Source organism: Eurypyga helias, unplaced genomic scaffold, assembly GCF_000690775.1.
Source record: "Eurypyga helias isolate BGI_N326 unplaced genomic scaffold, ASM69077v1 scaffold13513, whole genome shotgun sequence".
In the NCBI taxonomy this organism is placed as follows: Eukaryota; Metazoa; Chordata; class Aves; order Eurypygiformes; family Eurypygidae; genus Eurypyga; species Eurypyga helias.
The window spans coordinates 10,174-29,309 of record NW_010243161.1 but is presented as its reverse complement, the minus strand read 5'-3'; the positions used below and the strand labels follow the sequence as shown (position 1 = coordinate 29,309).

The following is a 19,136-nucleotide window of genomic DNA, read 5'->3' as shown; positions in this document are numbered from 1 at the left end:
TCATAATTTTTGGAAGTAGTAGTTTGCACATCAGAAGTTTTGTTTTCCTACAGTGTGCAGACAGATTTCCACATTTCATTTCAGGGAACACAAAACTAACATGTTTGGTGAACATTCCTCATAATTTTGAAGTGGAGATTTGCTGTTGGTTAAACAAAGAGAAACATACCTCAAGCTCTGAAGTATTTCTCTTACTTTCTACTTTGAAAAGAGGTAGTCAGAGGACTCAGGAAGAAGGATGGAATTCTTGCTGTTGTAAAACAGTCTTTTTGCCATGATAGGCCAGTTGAGTACAATGAAACTTAGAACAATGCGTTCTTATAGCTGAGAGCTAAACCTCAGCTTTGTTAAAAAACCCATTAATTGCTAACTGAGATGTCTCAAACTTGGTATCTAGCGTTTCACTTTTTTACACTCACAGACAACATTCCTCCAGCGTCGGCCCACACCACGGATGCAGATGCTCTACAGAAACTTATTCATTTGCTCCAGGCCACAGATGATCCATTAATTCAAGAGCAAGCTTTAATCACTCTCAGCAACAGTGCTGCCTTCTCTGTAAATCAAGTAAGTATTGTTCTGTAGAAAACAACAGTGTTTCCATACCAGTCGGTGTGGAATATGAGAGGTGCTGTTTTGCTGAAGTGACACAGGACTGAGAGCTGGGATTGCTTGTGTTCTAAAATCCATTTCATGTCAATGCCTTCATTTCTGCTACCTTAAATAATACAATTCACCAGCTTCACAGAATTTATCTAAGCTTAATGTTTGTACAACTTTTAAGTTGTACAGACTTCTGTATTGTAAAAGTGCTGTAAATTTATCTTCTGTTGCTTACTGTGATGTTAATGGAAGGGTTGAATTAGAGAAGAGTTAAATACTTTCAGGATCGGATCTAAAATTTACTGGGATAATTTAAACTAATTTTTAATCTTTACAAAGTTGTATGCCATTTACAACTATCCAGGTCTCTTTGAATCAACTGGAAATACGCTGCAGAAAAACTCGGGGCTGGATGCAGATTTTCATACCTTTGTCAAAGTTGAGCCACCAGCCTCCCCTCTTCCCCCCTTTATGGTATGGTACTTATGACAGCTGTCTGTTCTGGCTTCTCAAAACTCTTTTCTTACAAAACTCCCAGAACAGAATGTAACTGAATCCTAAGGCACATTGGCCCATTTTTCATTTTCTTGAAAATGGTACGTATTTTTTTTCAGTGATGGTTAGAGTCTAAGTAAGAAAATTTAAGAAGAAATAAAATCAAGTGTAATGGAAGAGAAATATGTTGTAGAACTTCTGTTCATAATAATATAAAGCTGCATCTTGAAATTCTTTTCTGTTCATCCAGGACTTCTAGGTACTGTGACCTGCCTCAGCTATCCTATAAAGTCATTATGCAATAATTGCCTTTGATTCTTTATGATCTAAAATGCTTTAAGCATGCTTTGCAGGCCAGATTTTAAAATTAAAGGTGTTGAGCCATTGTCAAATAATGTCAAAAAATACTTTGGCCCTGCAGGATCATTCTTAATTTCAGTGGAAGCAATAAAGCACTGTATGCCAGCACTCTCTCTTTAAACAGAGTAGCCTATTCTGGAAGTCTTCATTCACATGTTCCTTTTGTGTTAAAATGAAAACTTTGAGGAAAGCCTTTAATTCAAATTTTTAAAAGTCTTATTTAATATCTGGTTTATATTTCAGGATATAATCCGAAATTTGGATGGCCTTTCTGTTATTGGAAGGATGCTCTCAGACTGTGTTCCCAAAGTTAAAGAAAAAGCACTAAATGCACTTAATAATTTGAGTATGAATATTAAAAATCAGAAAGAGATACAGGTAAGTGTCTTAAAGGGTAAAATCAAAGTAATTGAGTCACAGGAGACCATAAAGGGCTTTCAGCATATTTGTTAAATACAGGCCAGGATGTCAAAATGTTTTGTTCTAGACATACGAGTCAGCAGATCTGGATGATCTGTGTGTCCCAAGGCCAAAAGGATAACTTAAAAATACATTGCATCACTGGCACTTTTTAAAAAGAGAGTTAGGGAACTAGGCAGCTTGTGTTCAGCTCTCACCAAATGCTGTTCAACAGAGATTGTGCTGCCGAGTTTATAGTAAAGTCATGTGAGGCAAGATGATTTCCAGACATGTAGACAGAACATCAGCAGTGGCTGTTTAACAGGATGGATTGCAGACTGAACTTAGCGTGACTCTGTAGGCAAGGCAGAAGAAAACTGCACTTGATCCCCTGGGTTTTTACGAGACCAGTTTTTCAGGGTAATACTCTCATCTTAAAAGAATAGCATGTAACAATGGTAAGAAGTTCAGTTGGGAACTACAGCTGAAGAAAGTATTTAATTCCAAGACTTGTTCTCAGCATTTAAGATGATGTTAGTTGCTGTAAGTGATTTTTTTTAAATAACTCATTAGAATCATAAAATCATGGAATGGTTTGGGTTGGAAGGGACCTTACAGATCATCTAGTTCCAACCCCCCTGCCATGGGCAGGGACACCTTCCACTAGACCAGGTTGCTCAAAGCCTCATCCAGCCTGGCCTTGAAGACATCCAGGGGTGGGGCATCCACAACTTCTCTGGGCAACCTGTTCAACCTGGGCAACCTTAAAACAACTGTGCCACTTCTGAGATGGGAGTCAAAGCAGTTGGGTTGTCAGAGCAATTTATGCCTCAGGAAGGTTAGCAAGCATAACTCTGTAACATGTGCTTCATCATGCCAATAGAATGTTTGAATGTATTCAGAACAAACCAAGAAAGTACTTGTTTCCAAGAACCTTGATCAGATTATGTGTTCAGCCAGCAGTATCCAAGAAGTATTTATGCTACTGTAGCTAGGCCACTGATACTCCCCGTGAGTACACAATCTGTACCAAAAAAGGTCTCCTTTTATCTCCTTCCCTTTTTCCCCAGGTATATATTACACAAGTCTGTAGGAACGTTGAGTCAGCTCCCCTGAACTCTGATCTGCAGCTCGCTGGGCTCAGATTGTTGACAAATATGTCTGTCACCAGTGACTACCACCATAAGATGATGAGCTCAGTTCCGTGCTTTCTTCATCTGCTTTCAGAAGGAACGGAAAGGACACAGGTACTGGGTACTATGTTGTTACAAACCATTTATGAAGCTCCTTTACCTGCCTCCTTCTTACTGTTTTTGTAAAATGGTTTAGACTGTACTTAGAAAATCAAATATTCATTAGTGATAGCAGATAGTGCATAAAAACTGAAAAATACGGATCTGTATTGCTCAATGCGTATTCAGAAAGAAGGGAGGAAGGTCATCTTCATAGTGGAACCGTTGGGCTAGAGCTCTACTGAAGCAGTGCTGTGCGCTGCTATTGTCCTCTGCCTTTGCCATAGCAACTCCAGAATTCTTTTCCGCTCGCTCGACATTGCTACTGCATCACAGAGCAAGGTGAATCTGCATGTGACAGGCTTCACCGATGCATGCATCTCTCTAGATAAGCATGCCAAGCAGTGATAACCTAAGTTATGGACTCTGTTCCCTTATGCTTATTACATCTCCTGCAACCCTAGCAACTGCAGTGGGAAATTGTGCTTACTTGTGAATTATTATAATATTGAAAGAATAGAGAAGCTTCAAATAGGGACCAAATTCAGCATTGAATATTCAAGATGTCACAGTACCATCAATGTACTCAGTTGCTTTATCAGATCAAAACCAGTTTTCCAAAACACAAATTTCCACTAAACTCTGTAGACCTGCATTACTTCAGTACGGCAAGCAGCACTTGGCCTTTTCCCAGTGTTTAGTTAGTGTCACATGGTCCAGAAAAGTACAAAGGAGTGTTTGTATGTGCTTCTGATCACATTTTAATCCATCACTTAACCATCCTCTGTATATTCTAAAAACCACTCTGTACCTTCCCTACGGTGGATTGTTTATAGGTCTTGTCTTATTTTGATATTTAAGTCAAACTGAGTTTGCTTCTAAAATGCCTGCCCTTGGTACATATGTGCTAGCGACTCCGTAAGCTGCTCTTTCAGCAAAGACTGAAGCGCACAACGCGAGATGTTGGTTGACCCACTCTACCTTTTCCTCTCCAAGTCACCATCGTTGATGCCCGTTATTGCTGTCCTTGCTGGGTTTGGGCCTTGCAGTCAACTCGTGTGTTCCTCATTTCAGATTCAAGTTTTGAAAGTACTCGTGAACTTATCTGCAAACCCAGCCATGACAAGACACCTTCTCAGAGCTCAAGTAAGGGTCTTGCTGTTGCATAGTACCTTTAGCATCTATACATGTGTATGTGTGTAGGGATGTGCATGCGTTAGAAGAATTTGAATGTATTAGAAGTATCTATGCAGCTCCAGACCAAAGTTCTAGGCAGTACCTGGTTAAAGTTAGTAGCTAGAAGTGTACGTTTTCCCAGGCTTGCATTCCTCCGCTGTGCAGTGTCATACATGTACCGTACGTGCAGAGGGAGAGCCACAGGGCCTGTGCACTTGAAGACAGTAGGTCATACTTCCTGTCTACCACTCCAAATAATCTGCAACAGAAGCCTGTCCTCACCTTCCCTTTCCACCAAAGGGGTACTACCATGCGCTTTTGTAAGTGATATACATAAGGTACTGTGAGTTTCAAACCCAACCCCTCATCTCCAGACACGCAGTCAGTATACAGACTGAAGACATCAAACACAACCAGTACTGTAAATGATCCTTCTCAACAGCTGTTTCTGCAGCTAGTGTACTGTACCCGACATGGCCAAATTCCACTGCAATCCACACACCTTCACTCAAATGCAGCCGTAAGACCCTGTCTCTAAGCCCCGCAAGTGAATTTTCCCTGTGCATCTATTTGTCCGGGTGGAGAACTGGGGCATCAGCTACTGCTGGCCTAGGCAAGCAGGTTTGTTACATCCTTCCCTCGCACCAGATCAGAGAGTCAGGGGTTGGAATGGTGCTGCAGCCTCCTGCCTCCTTCCTCCTCCTCAGAGTAAGTTGCAGTGGCTTTTGTTTTTGAGGTACCTGCCATGAGCAAAGCTGGGCTGGATACTGGCAGCTTTTCATTACTGAAACAAGGTTAGGGTAGCTAAATATTCCATTCTCTGTTAAACATCAGAAGGATATAGACCGGTTGGAGCGAGTCCAGAGGAGGCCACGAAGATGCTCAGAGGGCTGGAGCCCCTCTGCTATGGGGACAGGCTGAGAGAGTTGGGCTTGTTCAGCCTGGAGAAGAGAAGGCTCTGGGGAGACCTTATAGCCCCTTCCAGTACCTGAAGGGGCTACAAGGAAGCTGGGGGGGACTTTTTACAAGGGCCTGTAGTGACAGGACAAGGGGTAATGGGTTTAAATTGAAAGTGGGGAGGTTTAGGTTAGATATCAGGAAGAAGTTCTTCCCAGAGAGGGTGGTGAGGCACTGGAATAGGTTGCCCAGAGAAGCTGTGGATGCCCCATCCCTGGAAGTGTTCAAGGCCAGGCTGGATGAGGCGTGGAGCAACCTGGTCTAGTGGAAGGTGTCCCTGCCCATGGCAGGGGGGTTGGGACTTGATGATCTTTAAGGTCCCTTCCAACCCAAACCCTTCTGTGATTCTATGAAAAGTGGATCCTTTTCTTATTTATCAGATGTGCTAACATAAACATATTCAGATCACTGCAGAGGGCAAAAGCAACATTATTGAGGAGGGAAGCAGACCCTCTCTTCCAAATGGGAATTTTCCAGACAGCCGCATTTTGAAGTTAGAAAGTACAAAGCCTTTATTAGCCAGTGGTGCATAAGCCAGTCTTTTCTAGAGAGGAAACGTGCATGCTGTGCAAGTTTCTGTCATGCTGTCACAGCACGTGGAGTTTTGCTCTTTCATAGGGTTTCTGGCTTATGTGCAGATTTTTCTTTCCATTTTTTTAAAGTTCGTTTTAGTTACATGTACTTGCTGCTGGGGATCAAGCATGGATTATTTCTTCAATATCCTAGGTGCCATCACTGCTGTTACTTTTTGACACCTGTATAAACAGAGACATTCTGCTTAGAGCGCTGGCATTTGCTGCAAACTTGAAAAAGAACGTGAACGATGAAGATGTCGCTGTGATTCAGGACCAATACAGTGAAGATTCAATTTTCTCTACGCTCTGCAGGGACTCTACCTCATTCGCTCAGAAACTGGCGTCTTTGCTGCATCACCCTGATGCAGAAGTGAAAGAGCAGGTCGTGAGAATATTAACACAATAGCAATTGTTTTAACAGACTGACCTGATGAAAATCTCTAATTTCAGGAATGCTATGCTAAAAAAACAACCCCAACAAGCAAATAATAAAACAACTCCAAAACCACGGAATGCTACCGTATTACTGGGCACAAACCAGTTACTATGAAAGAGAATGCAATGTATTTAATATAAAGAGCATAACAGTTGTTTTTGTTATTTGTTTGTTTGGGGGGAGGTTTACAAGCAAAATAAAAGCAACCACTTAATCGGTACAGAGAAACCGCTGTACAGCTGGTATATGTACACAAAAGGGAAGGAGTAGTTTAAAACATGAAAACATTCATATGTGTGGTGAATATCGTAAATGGAAAGGTGAATCGAAATATTCTTCTCAATGAAGAATTTTTGTTGCCTTTGAATATTTACAGCTGTTGTGTAACTATAGAATGATGCATTAAAGATTTAGCAATTAGAGATTAGGCATTTACATTTTATTAATCCAATACCTACTCAATGGGTACAGGCAAACCTTAGAAATACTAAGTAAAACCAATACCAAACTGTCATTGACTTCCTACAGAATTAGTGTTTTCAATGAAAACTGAGCATTAAAGTTACCCAGCCTATGTTGTTTCACCTTACCTGCATGGAATGCACTCCAAAAACTACTCTCATGTGTAGCATATCCATTCTGTTCAACTGCAGTGCAGTTAACGACAGCTGCACAAGGCTTCTGCACTCGAACCACATCAAAAGGATTTTATCTCTCTTCAAAATTGTCACTTTAAGGAAAGAATACCTATTTTTCCAAATATTTTATTATGAGTCAAAGATTATATGCAACTGCAATTCAACATTCTCATGTTTATAAAACAGTTTTAGCAAAGCTTTCTGTTCTGTAGCAGCCCTTGAGCCTGCTTCCTTGGAGAGCTTCACTCCTTTTTCTCTGTGATTGAACCATCATCCGAGTAAGTGCTTCTGTTGAGTTAGCCCCCATAAAGGTTTAGCCATCAATCCAGCATCGATTCAAAATAATCTCATGAAGTCTTCATTCCCAAATGACGTAGAATTCGTAAAAACATCATTGTGAAAGGACCTGAAGGAAGTTTCATTGATGAGCATACTAGAAAACACTTCATGCTGAAATAAGACCACTAAAACTTCCAGAGTGCTGCATCATAAAGTAAAAGAAGTGTCAGATGTAAAGTTTTCCATCTTGTACCATTTGTAAGATACATTTCCCTGAACTGTTACCAGATTCTTCATCTCCCTAAGTTAAGATACCCCCTCTGCCCTTAATGAAATACTACTCTTCCCTTTCTGTAATTCAGTAGATAATTTATTTTCAGTAGGCGACTTGGCAAATAGCTAAAACTGCAAGAAAAACGTGACCTTGAAAACACAATGTATCTGTGCCTTGATCAATGTAGGGGTAAAGCCTCATGTATCTCATTTACCTACGCGGGTAGTTTTGACTCATCAGGAGTACAGCTGAGGCAGAAATAGAAGTTGGCAGGATTCCCAGTCAGAACCCGGACAATGGCTGCACTGACAGTGAACTTCCCTTTCTCCTTCCCACTGCCCAAAAACTGTTCATTCTGTAGTAAGTTACCTTACAGTCACTTCATGGTTTGCCACTTCCTGTAGATTTTTTTTTCCCCCCGCTGCTGTATTTAGGAAATTAAAATAAAGGCTAGATCAGACACTAAGGATTGACCAATCCCACCTTTCTCCTCTGACAAGAACTTGTAAGTAGCCTGTTCTAGGTATAGCTGATATCTATGTCTTCAACTTCAGTTTTATCCATGTCCTTCAAAGTACTCACAACACCCTGCAGCCTGGGGTCCTCCACAATACTATGAATGTGTAATAAGCATTATCTTATCTAAATCATTACTGAAGCTATTGTGTAAATACGAGGCCCAATAGGGACTTCATCTGAAATACCTTCCCAAAATCCACACCAAAGGACTGAGAGTATTTTTAAACCACTTTTGAACACATTCTGGTGAATACATCTAGACTGTACCAGAATTGCCTTTTCACATAAGGAAATCTTGGTGTTTGTCAAACGCGGATTCCACCGAAGGAATATAAGCTGCTACTTCTTATATCTGAGTATAATCCTCTCTTCCAGCTCCCTTCCCCTTCCTCGGCATAAACCTGGACTAACTGAGCTTTGCCTCCTTGTGTCATTCTGTGTTGGTGTCAAGATCTTTAAGACTTCTAGGACTTCCCGGTACACATTTTTTAAGAGATAACTGTTAAAAGATTACTTCTGTTTGCTCCCAGCATGAAGTCTCGTTAACTGGTTTTAATTAGTGGTGCACAGAAAAAGTAATGCACAGCAAGAGCAAAAAAAAACCCCACACATATCCTGTAACAAATGATGAACGAAAAAAATATTTGCCGATGAACTACGAAGGAGACGACCCATTTTAATGGCAATAGGCTTTAATTCTGCAAATTAGCATGGCAATTTTATACAGATACATTTAGCCAAATTTTACAATACTGAACAATGTTGTAATCTCATTCAACTTTAAAATTAAGGGAAGCTCCAAGAAAAAAAAAAAACCCACAGCCTTTGCTTAAGACTTTAGACACATTGAGGCCTAACTTAAAAATATTGACAAAACAATGAAAGTGTGCAGATACTCTGGCCAGCAGTAAGTTTTACACATCAATGATGCAATATTAAATTATAGCTCTCGTTAGAAGGCACATTTCTTTAGATCATTGTAAAATTCAGCTTTTGTGGTTCGTCAGTGTAGAAGCATTCAGTAAAATAATTATGTTCCTGTGCTTGTGCTTTAACAACACAGCTGTATTGGAAGACTCCACCCACAAAACATGCAGTGAAGCTACCGAGGTCCAGGGCATAACCTGAAGAGTAATAACAAGTGGGAGATGACATTCTCACAATGGCTAATTCAAGTCAGCCATTAATGCTAAGAATATGTCCTGTGCTGAGGTTATTATTGCTGCTGCAGGTAAGATGAAGAGTTTAAAAAAATCAACCAAAACACAAAAAACCAACCAACCAACAAAAACCCCACAACCACAGTAATTTATCAGTGGTGTACATAAGAGTTGAAACTGCAAGTTATTCCCAGACATTACCTTATATATTAACCAGTTTTTAGATAGATTGTTTCTCAATTATAAACAACATAAGTAGTAAAATTAATCATGAAATTGGTATGCAAGTTGTAATTCTGAAACTGGCAAACCTGGCATCTAAAAATCCAATTCACTCAAAAAAAAAAAAAATTACTTTGTCAGTACATCATGTTAGTATTTGTAACAACAATTGCTAGTTTGAATCAACCAAGGCTTACAAGGAACTGCTATCAAATCCATCATTTGTACTCAAGTCCCGCGATTCTCCATGGTGTAAGAGGAAGAAGTCATCCTTTTTCAAGCCGTATCTTTCAAGAGCTTCATTGAGTTTAACTGGAGGATCCATGTAATACTGGAAAAATAAGAATAACATGAGGGAAAAGATACCATTGCAGCATTTGGGGAAATAAAGAACTGGTTTACATGTTAAACATTATCTTTAAAAAAAAAAAAAAAGGTGTGGGGGAGGAGGATATTTATCAAATTAAAACGTTTGGTTTCATTTTCAGTTTTTAAATGGAAAGAATACTGATTTACAGTTGCAGAGGAACCAGCGAGGCCCAGCCTATCACCCAAAAGTCAGTCATCGTCAATGCACCGAGCCAGCTGCCTCACCGCAGCAGGTGCCACCTCCTCCGATCAGCAAGACGCAGCGCTCAGCCTCACTGCTCAAAAACCAGCGCCATTCCCTGGCAGCTCCCCCGGTTACTTCCCTGTTCTTGTTACATTGCAGAGGAGGCATCCTCAGGGAGGTATCATCAGGGGTTTTGCTTGCATTTGGGTTTTCCCCCCCCCACATACAGGATGTGACAGACACAGCTGACACAGCTGCTGGGAGGCATGGTGGAAAGACAACGCTATATCCAAGTTAAACAAAACATGACATTGGTGACAGCATCAGGACTGAATTAAAAGATCAAGTGGTGCAACTGATGCAAAAACAAAGTTGAAAAACAGTTACCAGACAAGGTGTATCAAAGTAGATGCAGATACTTCACTTTCACTGCATTTTTAGTCCTTGTGAAAGTACTGAGTAACCTCCTTATTAGAACTGGGGGGCCTTCACTTTCACTGCATTTTTAGTCCCTGTGAAAGTACTGAGCATCCTTATTAGAACTGGGGGGTAGGGTTTAAAAAACAAACCAACCCAGTCACCAGAAACTCTAACTCAGTTTTTCATATTCTTACTGGTATCTCACTATGAATTAGATACCTAGAATAGAATCTAACTATTAAAAATACTATTCCATTTATCTACTAGGCAGATGTGATTAACAAACACTGTATTGACCTGCAGGCATGCAGTCTGTACTGTCCCCGAGTGATGCACTGCAGAGTTTATTGTTATTACTGCATACCTGTCCCCACCCTTCACGTTCCTCAGCTTTCAGAGACTGGAAGTCCTCCACGTTTGTTTCAATAACTCTCTACTTTCAAACTGATCTTAACAGCTGAAATATTTTATGTAATGGGTTATGAAAAGCTAAGCATCATTTTGAACTGCAGTTCAGACAGTAAAAACTCTTCACTCACGCAAAGTTTACATACACAGATACGTAGGTTAAACTGCATGAGCAAAGTTCCAATAACGACTGTGTACTCGGGAAATCCGGATCCGAGTGTAGTGTTGAAGTTTACCTCATTTGCTAAAGCAAAGGTCCCCCAGTGAATTGCTACAGACTTCTTTGCTTGAACATCAATATGGATTCTTACTGCTTCTTCAGGGTCCACATGCTGGTGTTTCATAAACCACCTACCAAAACACAAAGGAAGTTTTTTTTGTGCCACCCAATGCAGAGCAAGATTTCTTCTTCACTTCTACTGGGTAAGCTGCAAAGATTCTAACACAAGTACGCTCACCTAAATCAAAAAAAACATGGAGCACCTGTGTGAGCAACACACAGAACACTCAAACAAGCTGCAACATACCAAGACACCCACAAAACAGCAGTTCATGGGTTTCACTCTCCTGTGAAATACAGAAAAAAATGTATTTTTTCTTATCTGTATTTTTAATAGTATGAGGACATATTACTGGTGCCTTGAAGTATGAAGGCCACAGATTTAAATCCATACCTGGGGAAAAAAAAAACAAACCCAAACCATAATGCTAGCAGCACACACCAAGAAGCATGTGCTTCAGAAGATAGCTTAAGGGAATGGTGGTAAAGCAGATGAGAGAACCTGGCAATTCTTGAAAGATCCCAGATTTTACCATGTTATTCAGATTCCTATCTTCCTTTCCCAGCCTATACATGCTTTGCTTCCGGCACTAGGATGAGCATTATCATCAAAAAGCTTAGATGCCCAGTAGGATACAGATGCCTAAAGGAACAGATCTTTCACACTCTATAAAGCACTCATCTTTATCTCCAGATATGCTGCAAAAGCAGCATAAAGACTGAAGCAAGGAAAAAAACCAAAATGCAGCAAGTCACCTGCATCTCAATGGGTTGGATTAAGTGATGCTATTTCAGAAAAAAAAAAGTGTCACAAATTCCAGGTTTTTACTCAACATTTTTCATAGAAGAAAGTCAGCCGATTCATCCTTGCTCTGCTTAAAGTTGAAAACTCTCAACAGCATGACACGTACACAGACAAGCATCCTAGACACTTCTGCTCCATCCTCTGACTGCCTGGGAGTTTTTGTCATCCAGCAACGCCCTGTTGCCTCAGCAATTTCCTTCTTTTACCTCTACATTCTACTGAATATTCTTAAAGTATACCTACAATTTTCACTTCTGGGTGTAGTGTGTGAGGGTTTTTTGGTTTTTTTTTTTGCCATCAGCATATAATTTCATTTATGTATTTTGATCAAACTTTGATTTTCATACCTTGGCTCATAGGCTCCAATGGGGATAGCTGCAAGATCAAAAGGTCCAAACCTTTTACCTATCTGTTCAAAAGCAACACAATATCCAGTATCTCCTGAAAAGAAAAACCGATTCCAAGGTCCCAAGACAGACCAGCTGCCCCAAAGAACCTTGTTATCATCTGTCGCAGTCCTTTTGCACCAATGTTGAGAGGGGGTGAAGACAAAGGTTACCGCGTCGTGACCAGGGACACAGTTCTCTTCCCACCAATCCAGTTCAATCACATTCTCGCAACCACATCGCTGCATCCAGTCCAAGAGCCCCAGAGGCACAAACCAGCGCAGCTCACTCCCAAAGCGTTCGTTTAGACTCGTTACGGTGTTGTAGTCCAAATGATCGTAATGGGTGTGGCTGATCACGACTGCATCTATTCTGGGGAGCTGCTGTACTGTGCACGGAGGTCCTCGGAAGCGCTTGGGACCCATGAGCTGAGTAGGGGAAGCTCGCTGGCTGAAGATTGGGTCAGTAAGAAAGACAAGTTCATCCATTTCCACCAAAACTGTGGCATGTCCCAACCACGTGACTCGCATGCCAGTTCCTGTCTTCCCGACGAGTTCCGGCTTCTGCACAAAGTAAGGTTTTAACACCGGAAGCTCCTTCTCGAGTTCCTAGCAAAGAAGGACACAATACGCATGAGAGATTTCAGAACGTACGTGGCCGTGGAACAAAAACTGCACAGAAGGCACAAATTGTTATAGTCAAGGCTTGCAAATGCTTTGTTTGCATTTTTAGGCAGAGAACTGCAACACGAAACAGATGCCTTTTTAAATGGCCGTTTACCCGCTACTTCCTCCTAATATGACATTAGGTTTTGGTGACTTTTTCATTTCTCTGTCTAGAGAAAGCTTGAGAGTATCCCATCAGGCCAAGGGACTTGCTAACAGTGAGAGTCTGCAAACATTGCCCTGAAAGCGCTGTAAGGCACTAACAGCATCCTGGGAAAGGCTTTGCAATTGCTTGACCTTCCCCAACCTGGAAAAGAATATATATACACTCTGTCACTGTAACAAAAGTTCAAGTTTAGCTTGTGCAACTAAATGATGCATCACCCAAGTCCTAGCACAAGTCAGTCACAAACCCACGGATGAAAAAGAATACCATATTCCCAACAGCACTCCACAAAAGCTCTGCTCTATTAGCCTTTAGCAGACACCCCCCCACACCCCCTCCCCGTTATGCACAGACGCAGCACATGCAGGTTAACCTCACTTGGCTAATGCTAGCTTTTACAAGTCTCTCTTCCCATCCTGCCAGTAACTCAACGAACATTCATAAAACACAAACTCATTTTAAAGACAGACCTTAAGGCACTTAGCTACGCTTCTCCTGATGTTTTATTGAAGCCTTCACAGTAATTAAAGTTTAATTATTACTGAATAAATCACTGTACTGTTCTCCCTGTATGTTCAGGATGCAGTCCCATGAATGATTTCAAATCAACCTAAATCCATATTCCACAGTAACAAAGTTATGGAAATCTTCCCCCACCTCCTCTCTTGTTCCCCTGTGAATATTTATGCAGTCCCCACTCAAGTCTGACAGGTCAGAGAACAGTAATTCAGAGGAGGAAAACAGCTTTCAGCTCGACCAGCTTCCACGCCTGACTCTATGTGTAACCTCAGGTTAGCACAAAGGAGGCCATGGCTGTACATCTTCGTCCAACCACCACTCATCCTCTTATTCTGAACCAGAGTTACATTCTTCACTGCAGTTTAGTTGGGATGCTTAGGCACAGTTTTATTTGTAATAAATAAGAGTTTTCCTATTAAAAAAAACACAAAAGGTCATGGAGTTCCTGGCCATCTCCAGCTCTGCCACAGCGTGGCTAAGTCTCTCCTCCCAAACAGTTCTGTCTTGAACTCCTCCCATCACTTTAGAAGATTTTTCCTGTGTTAGGCAGCTCCTTCGGACTCCAAACATTCTTGTCTCCTTGGCAATCACCCATGTCCCAGCACTGCTGGTTCCTACTCAAGTTCTCCCTGCAATGGTTGCTGCTCCCCTTCTCTAGTCTAGGAGAGCGGATCAGCAAGCTTATACAGAGCTGACCTCCCGCTCCCTTAAAAGTCCAGCTGACCTGACAGTTGAGGAGATATCCCTTGCTAAAACAGTCCTTACAGCTTCAGGAAAGTTAATCTCTTCATAATATTTTATTGTTTTGGAGGTCATGTGTTGGGGAAAAAACACTCACACCTCCACCTCTCTGCAGTTCTACAGTAAGTAAGAAAATATTCATGAAACTACTTTTTCTGAAAGCTAGCAGACATGACATGTCTACTGAAAGAGTTCCATTACTGTCTCCAGGAACAAGAAATAGGAAACGCTCTGTAAAGCTGAATATAAGGTCAGTACGACGCAATTGCTTAATTCATACAAGAATAAACAAAGTATGAGTATTAGATGGAGACAAACTGCTGCTTCTCCAAGAAGGAAAGAAGCATCGCTTCCTTATCTCTGTCTCATGCTCCGTTTCAGTGTTATTCAAGTACACAGGAATGACACTGGCAGCAGAAATCTGAGCCACAGAGAGTGTTATATTGTGACACTTCAATTATGAAAACAAAACAAAAAAAAAGTGGAAGATCCACAAAACTAACATAATACTTTAAAAATGCAAATTAGGACAACCCCCCAAATTACACATGGTTAAGAACAAAAATCAGATTACAAAAAAAATTAAACTCTGATATAGAATAATTGTCATAATGCAGTTTAGGTTAGAAAGTATGTTATTTTAAATGGAAATGGTCTCTAAGTAGCTGTTTGTAGAGGCAGACTACAAATTATTCTGAGAACTCTAGATGAATCCTTCATTTTTGCTGACTTCATTTTTGCTGACATTTGACACATTTTTTTTAATTACCATTGTGCAATATTAATAAACAATCCTAAATGGATGAAGAACTTGCTAATTGGCAGATGTGAATGACGAGTTCTTAACTGGGACTCAAACATATTGTACTAGTTTTGCCTGGGATAGAGTTAATGTTCCTAGTAGCTCCTGTGGAATTACAGGATTAGCTTGTATAGCTCATCACCCAACTCGTAAGATTTCAAAGTAAAACATGAGTTCTGTGGCTGTACGCTTTATATGAAATTCTTAAAACTCCTACAACAGGATAAAACAACATAATGAACAAAAGACATAATCTTAGGGAACTTTTATCTTGCTACAGTACGTTTTGTTCTCTGTCAGACTAACCAGAAACATATTAATGCTACAATTATAACAGGTCTTTGAAATATGGCATTAATGTCAAATCAGCTACCAACAGAAGCAAAATGTGCCTTATACTGTCTTATCTTCATCACTGGGGTAATACAAAAATTCCTCCTGCTGCACCCCTTCCCCCAGACATGTTGTTCTTTCTTCCCTAATGCAAAGCAATAAGAAACACATGACGGGCTTTGATGACTAATTAGTTTGGGATTTTTGGTGTTTAGTGCCTACTGGAATACCACTGGATTTTACAGAAATGAGAGCAAACCAAATTGTTGTTCCAGCAACTAATAATTAAAGATTTTACAACAGCACTGAAGTGATTAATAAAGCCTGTAATGAAAATACAAGTCTATGCATTCTGGATAATGACATAAGCTTGCTGTGAAGGCATGATTATAATACATATGGCTTTTATACAGTGAAGTACATATCCTGGATAATGTGCTTTTTTATATATGCAAAGCACTTGGTGCAGATAAACTGAGCCTGCGCAGCACGGCAGGGTACCACTAGGCATACTCAGCATGGAAACTGAAGTAGCAGGACATGCTATCTGGCCCTGCTAAGGTAAGTATGGAGCCTGTAGCTGGAATTTTAAACAAGCTCAGAAGTGTTTACAGGTTGATTTAGGTGTGGAACAAACACAGCTGGAACAAGCATCGAAATAGCTGAGGACTCAAGAAGTTATTTAATTGATCGTTATCTAGGTTTTTTATTTTTATTTACTTTACTGAGCTCCTGAATAATTGAAGACACAATTAAAAATTTTATATGCAAAGCAATAAAATTACTCCAAAATTAATCCCCAACTGGGTCAGAGCTTCATAACTGGTACAGTGCAGATTTCTTTGTAATCATCCCTTACTGCAGGGATATCTGTAAATTAAAGGGGAGTGCTGCAGCTCTCAACTGCCATCAGAAAACTATGTCTTCTGCACTCTGTAGTGCACCCTAGCACTGCCAGAATTCTAGGTACTTCAGTCACTAACGAGGTTTCTGACTAGTGCTGGCAAAATACAAAGCCTATTGTACACATACGGAATAGGTCCAAGGCAACTGAAAACACCAAGGCATGAATTTTACACAAACGTGGCCAAAGAATGGTAATCGAGCACACTGCGTAGAAAGCTGCACACACCGAGGCACAACCACTGTTACTGCTGCACGGTGCAGGTAATTTCTAGAAGTAGGACATCAAATTTAAAACATTAAGTTGTTGGAAGGGATCCTGTGACTGACATAGATTTGACTTCAGAAAGAAGCACAGCATATTATCATCATAGAACAATTACAGCCAAGATTGTTTCTCCCTTAAATATGTTCCATGCTACAGATCACAGAGTCACAGAATGGTTTGGGTTGGAAGGGACCTTAAAGACCATCTAGTTCCAACCCCCCTGCCATGGGCAGGGACACCTTCCACTAGACCAGGTTGCTCAAAGCCTCATCCAGCCTGGCCTTGAAGACAGCCAGGGATGGAGCATCCACAGCTTCTCTGGGCAACCTGTTCCAGTGCCTCCCCACCCGCTCCGTCAAGAACTTCTTCCTGGTATCTAATCTAACCCTCCCCTAACCATTTATAACCATTTTAGCCTCTGACTGATCCCTATACATTGTCTTATTCTGTAGTCGGATCACCTTAAGAAATCCCCAAATCTCTGACCATCATGTGTTAATAAGTAGCACAGCTTTCGTGTCTGTAAAGCTGATCAAATTCCCTCCTTCACAGGTAATTTGCCTAAGATGAAAACAGAAAAGTGTAAGCTCTTTGCTAAATACTGACTGTGAGCCTTACAGCTCACGCATACCTTCTTGGGTGTTTAAGAGCATTATTAGCACTTATTTGTTCAAAAATACTTTCCCTGGTGCACCCTTCAGCACAGCTTTTCCAAAGTGCAGTCAGCACATTAGAAAATACACTGAGAAATAATTCTGTCAAAACTGTAGCCACTGTAACACTTGCTGTGGCCACAAAGATAACCCGTGACTTCGCAGTATCCGTTACTCTCCATGGAAAAGCAGCTTCTCCCAGAGGCTGCTTCCCCCGTCTCCCTCTTTCTATACTCTACCTGACAAAAGCAATACACCAAGAACAAATAATGGTGTTCCCCAGTAAAGTGGCAGTGTACCTTTAGTATTTCGGTACAAATACTTGTTCAGATGTGTTTTAACATACGCTTTTTTTTTTGTCCTGGTGTACTGAAATGGAAACACAGATTTGCAAACACTCCCATAAGGAAGTGACAGCAACTATTTATTACATTTTTATGAAGATGCAACATGCAGTAAATAGCAGTCTGGAAAAGAAAAAAGGGCAACATTTTTCAACTGAGATATGCCACAGCTATTTCATGCAATACAAATGACGTTAGCAGGATGTTTCTCCTATTAAAGGAAAAGAGCATAGTTTATGATTGAGTTAGAGGGCCATTTTTGCTGGTTTTGGAAATACAAGCCAAGCTGGATAAATCAAAGGGTGTAGAACTAACAAAAAGGCAGAGAAGGAATAATTAGAGGCAGAAAGTATTAATCCACTTTTTGAAAACAAAATTATAAAATCTGAAAACCAAGAAAAGTCTCCAAAAGATGCCTAATAAGTATTAGTTAGAAACTGTCCTATTTTATTGATTAGGGCAGAGGTAAAAGCAGTCTCAATCAAAACCAAAAGACATGCAAGTATTTACCTGCTTTGAGCGTGGCACATTGCTGTTATCTTTTTCCATGAGGGACCATTTCAAAACATTTGGCAAGGTTGGCGTTTTCCATGTTGGCCACGGGTTGACAAATCTCCCATCTTTGCCTCGCCTTGATTTAGTTACATCCTCTTCTAATCTGTAATCCAGCCTGAAGCTTTTTCTGGAGGTCCTGGAAGAATCGCTGCCCCTGGAATCTCGACCCGAATTCTGACATTTCTTCACTGCTTCTTTAGGGTACTGGTTACCTGCAGTCAAAGGCTGCTCTTCATTCGTTTTCTTATCCATATCTTTTTGAGGAGAACTAAAAAGAATTTAAATTAATTAATCTTTTCTTGGACTAACATCAACTTCCGTAAGATTGAATGTTCTCACACACATCAGAAACAAGCCTGCCCTTCTCATTTTATAATAATCAATTGTATTTTTTCCCCTTCAAAAAACCAAAGAAAAGCTTTTAAAACAGTTGCTATTACACAAAAAGAGTTCAAAAACATGCTGTGGCAAGTAGACACGTGATCTCTTTGTAGTTCAGGCAGAATTCTCGGTATGCACAGCTTCAGATAGTAAGATCATTACCTACCAAAGGCAAGAGTAAGGGGGAAGGGTTCCATAACTTACATTTTGGAAGAATAGTTAAATTCCTTCTGAAACTTAGGACATTTAGTCCCTGATTTAATACAAACCTCCAAACCTGTCCAAGAGACACTGCAACCATACAGCACCTTAGGATTTGCCTAGTGACTTTGTTTTGCAGTAAGAGAAGCAGCCCCATGTAGCATTAATAACACGTTACTTCTACCGACAAGAGGGACAGACATGCAGAGAAGTCAGAACACAAGACATCTAGTCCCATGACCCATTTTGCCCCAAACAAACTTTTACTGTTATTACAATAAACTTAACTGTTTCAAACACAATTTTGATACACATTTAACTGAACCGACTAGTGAAAGACCATAGAAAAATCGGAACATCAAATAAATCATGACTGCAACATCTGTTGTGAAATAGAAAAAGTGAGAAAACAACTGAGAAAAGCTTAT

General features: G+C 40.5%; 2 protein-coding genes across 2 annotated transcripts; one reads left to right on the top strand and one right to left on the bottom strand.

The window, feature by feature from the left end:
- Window positions 1-397: 397 nt before the first annotated feature.
- ARMC10 (armadillo repeat containing 10) lies at window positions 398-6,203 on the top strand (the record flags this gene model as incomplete). Its single annotated transcript, XM_010149306.1, has 5 exons — window positions 398-567; window positions 1,702-1,836; window positions 2,928-3,104; window positions 4,164-4,235; window positions 5,949-6,203. Coding segments are annotated over 5 exons (809 nt in total), but the record flags the coding sequence as incomplete, so codon positions are not given.
- A 3,315-nt stretch (window positions 6,204-9,518) lies between these two features.
- Window positions 9,519-18,387, bottom strand: NAPEPLD (N-acyl phosphatidylethanolamine phospholipase D). The gene is made up of 4 exons (XM_010149305.1): window positions 18,082-18,387; window positions 12,139-12,785; window positions 10,943-11,057; window positions 9,519-9,656 (listed from the first exon to the last, which is right to left on the bottom strand). The coding sequence occupies exons 1-4, from the start codon at window positions 18,376-18,378 to the stop codon at window positions 9,519-9,521; spliced, it is 1,197 nt and encodes a 398-aa protein (XP_010147607.1). The 5' UTR covers window positions 18,379-18,387.
- Between the last annotated feature and the right edge of the window lie 749 nt (window positions 18,388-19,136).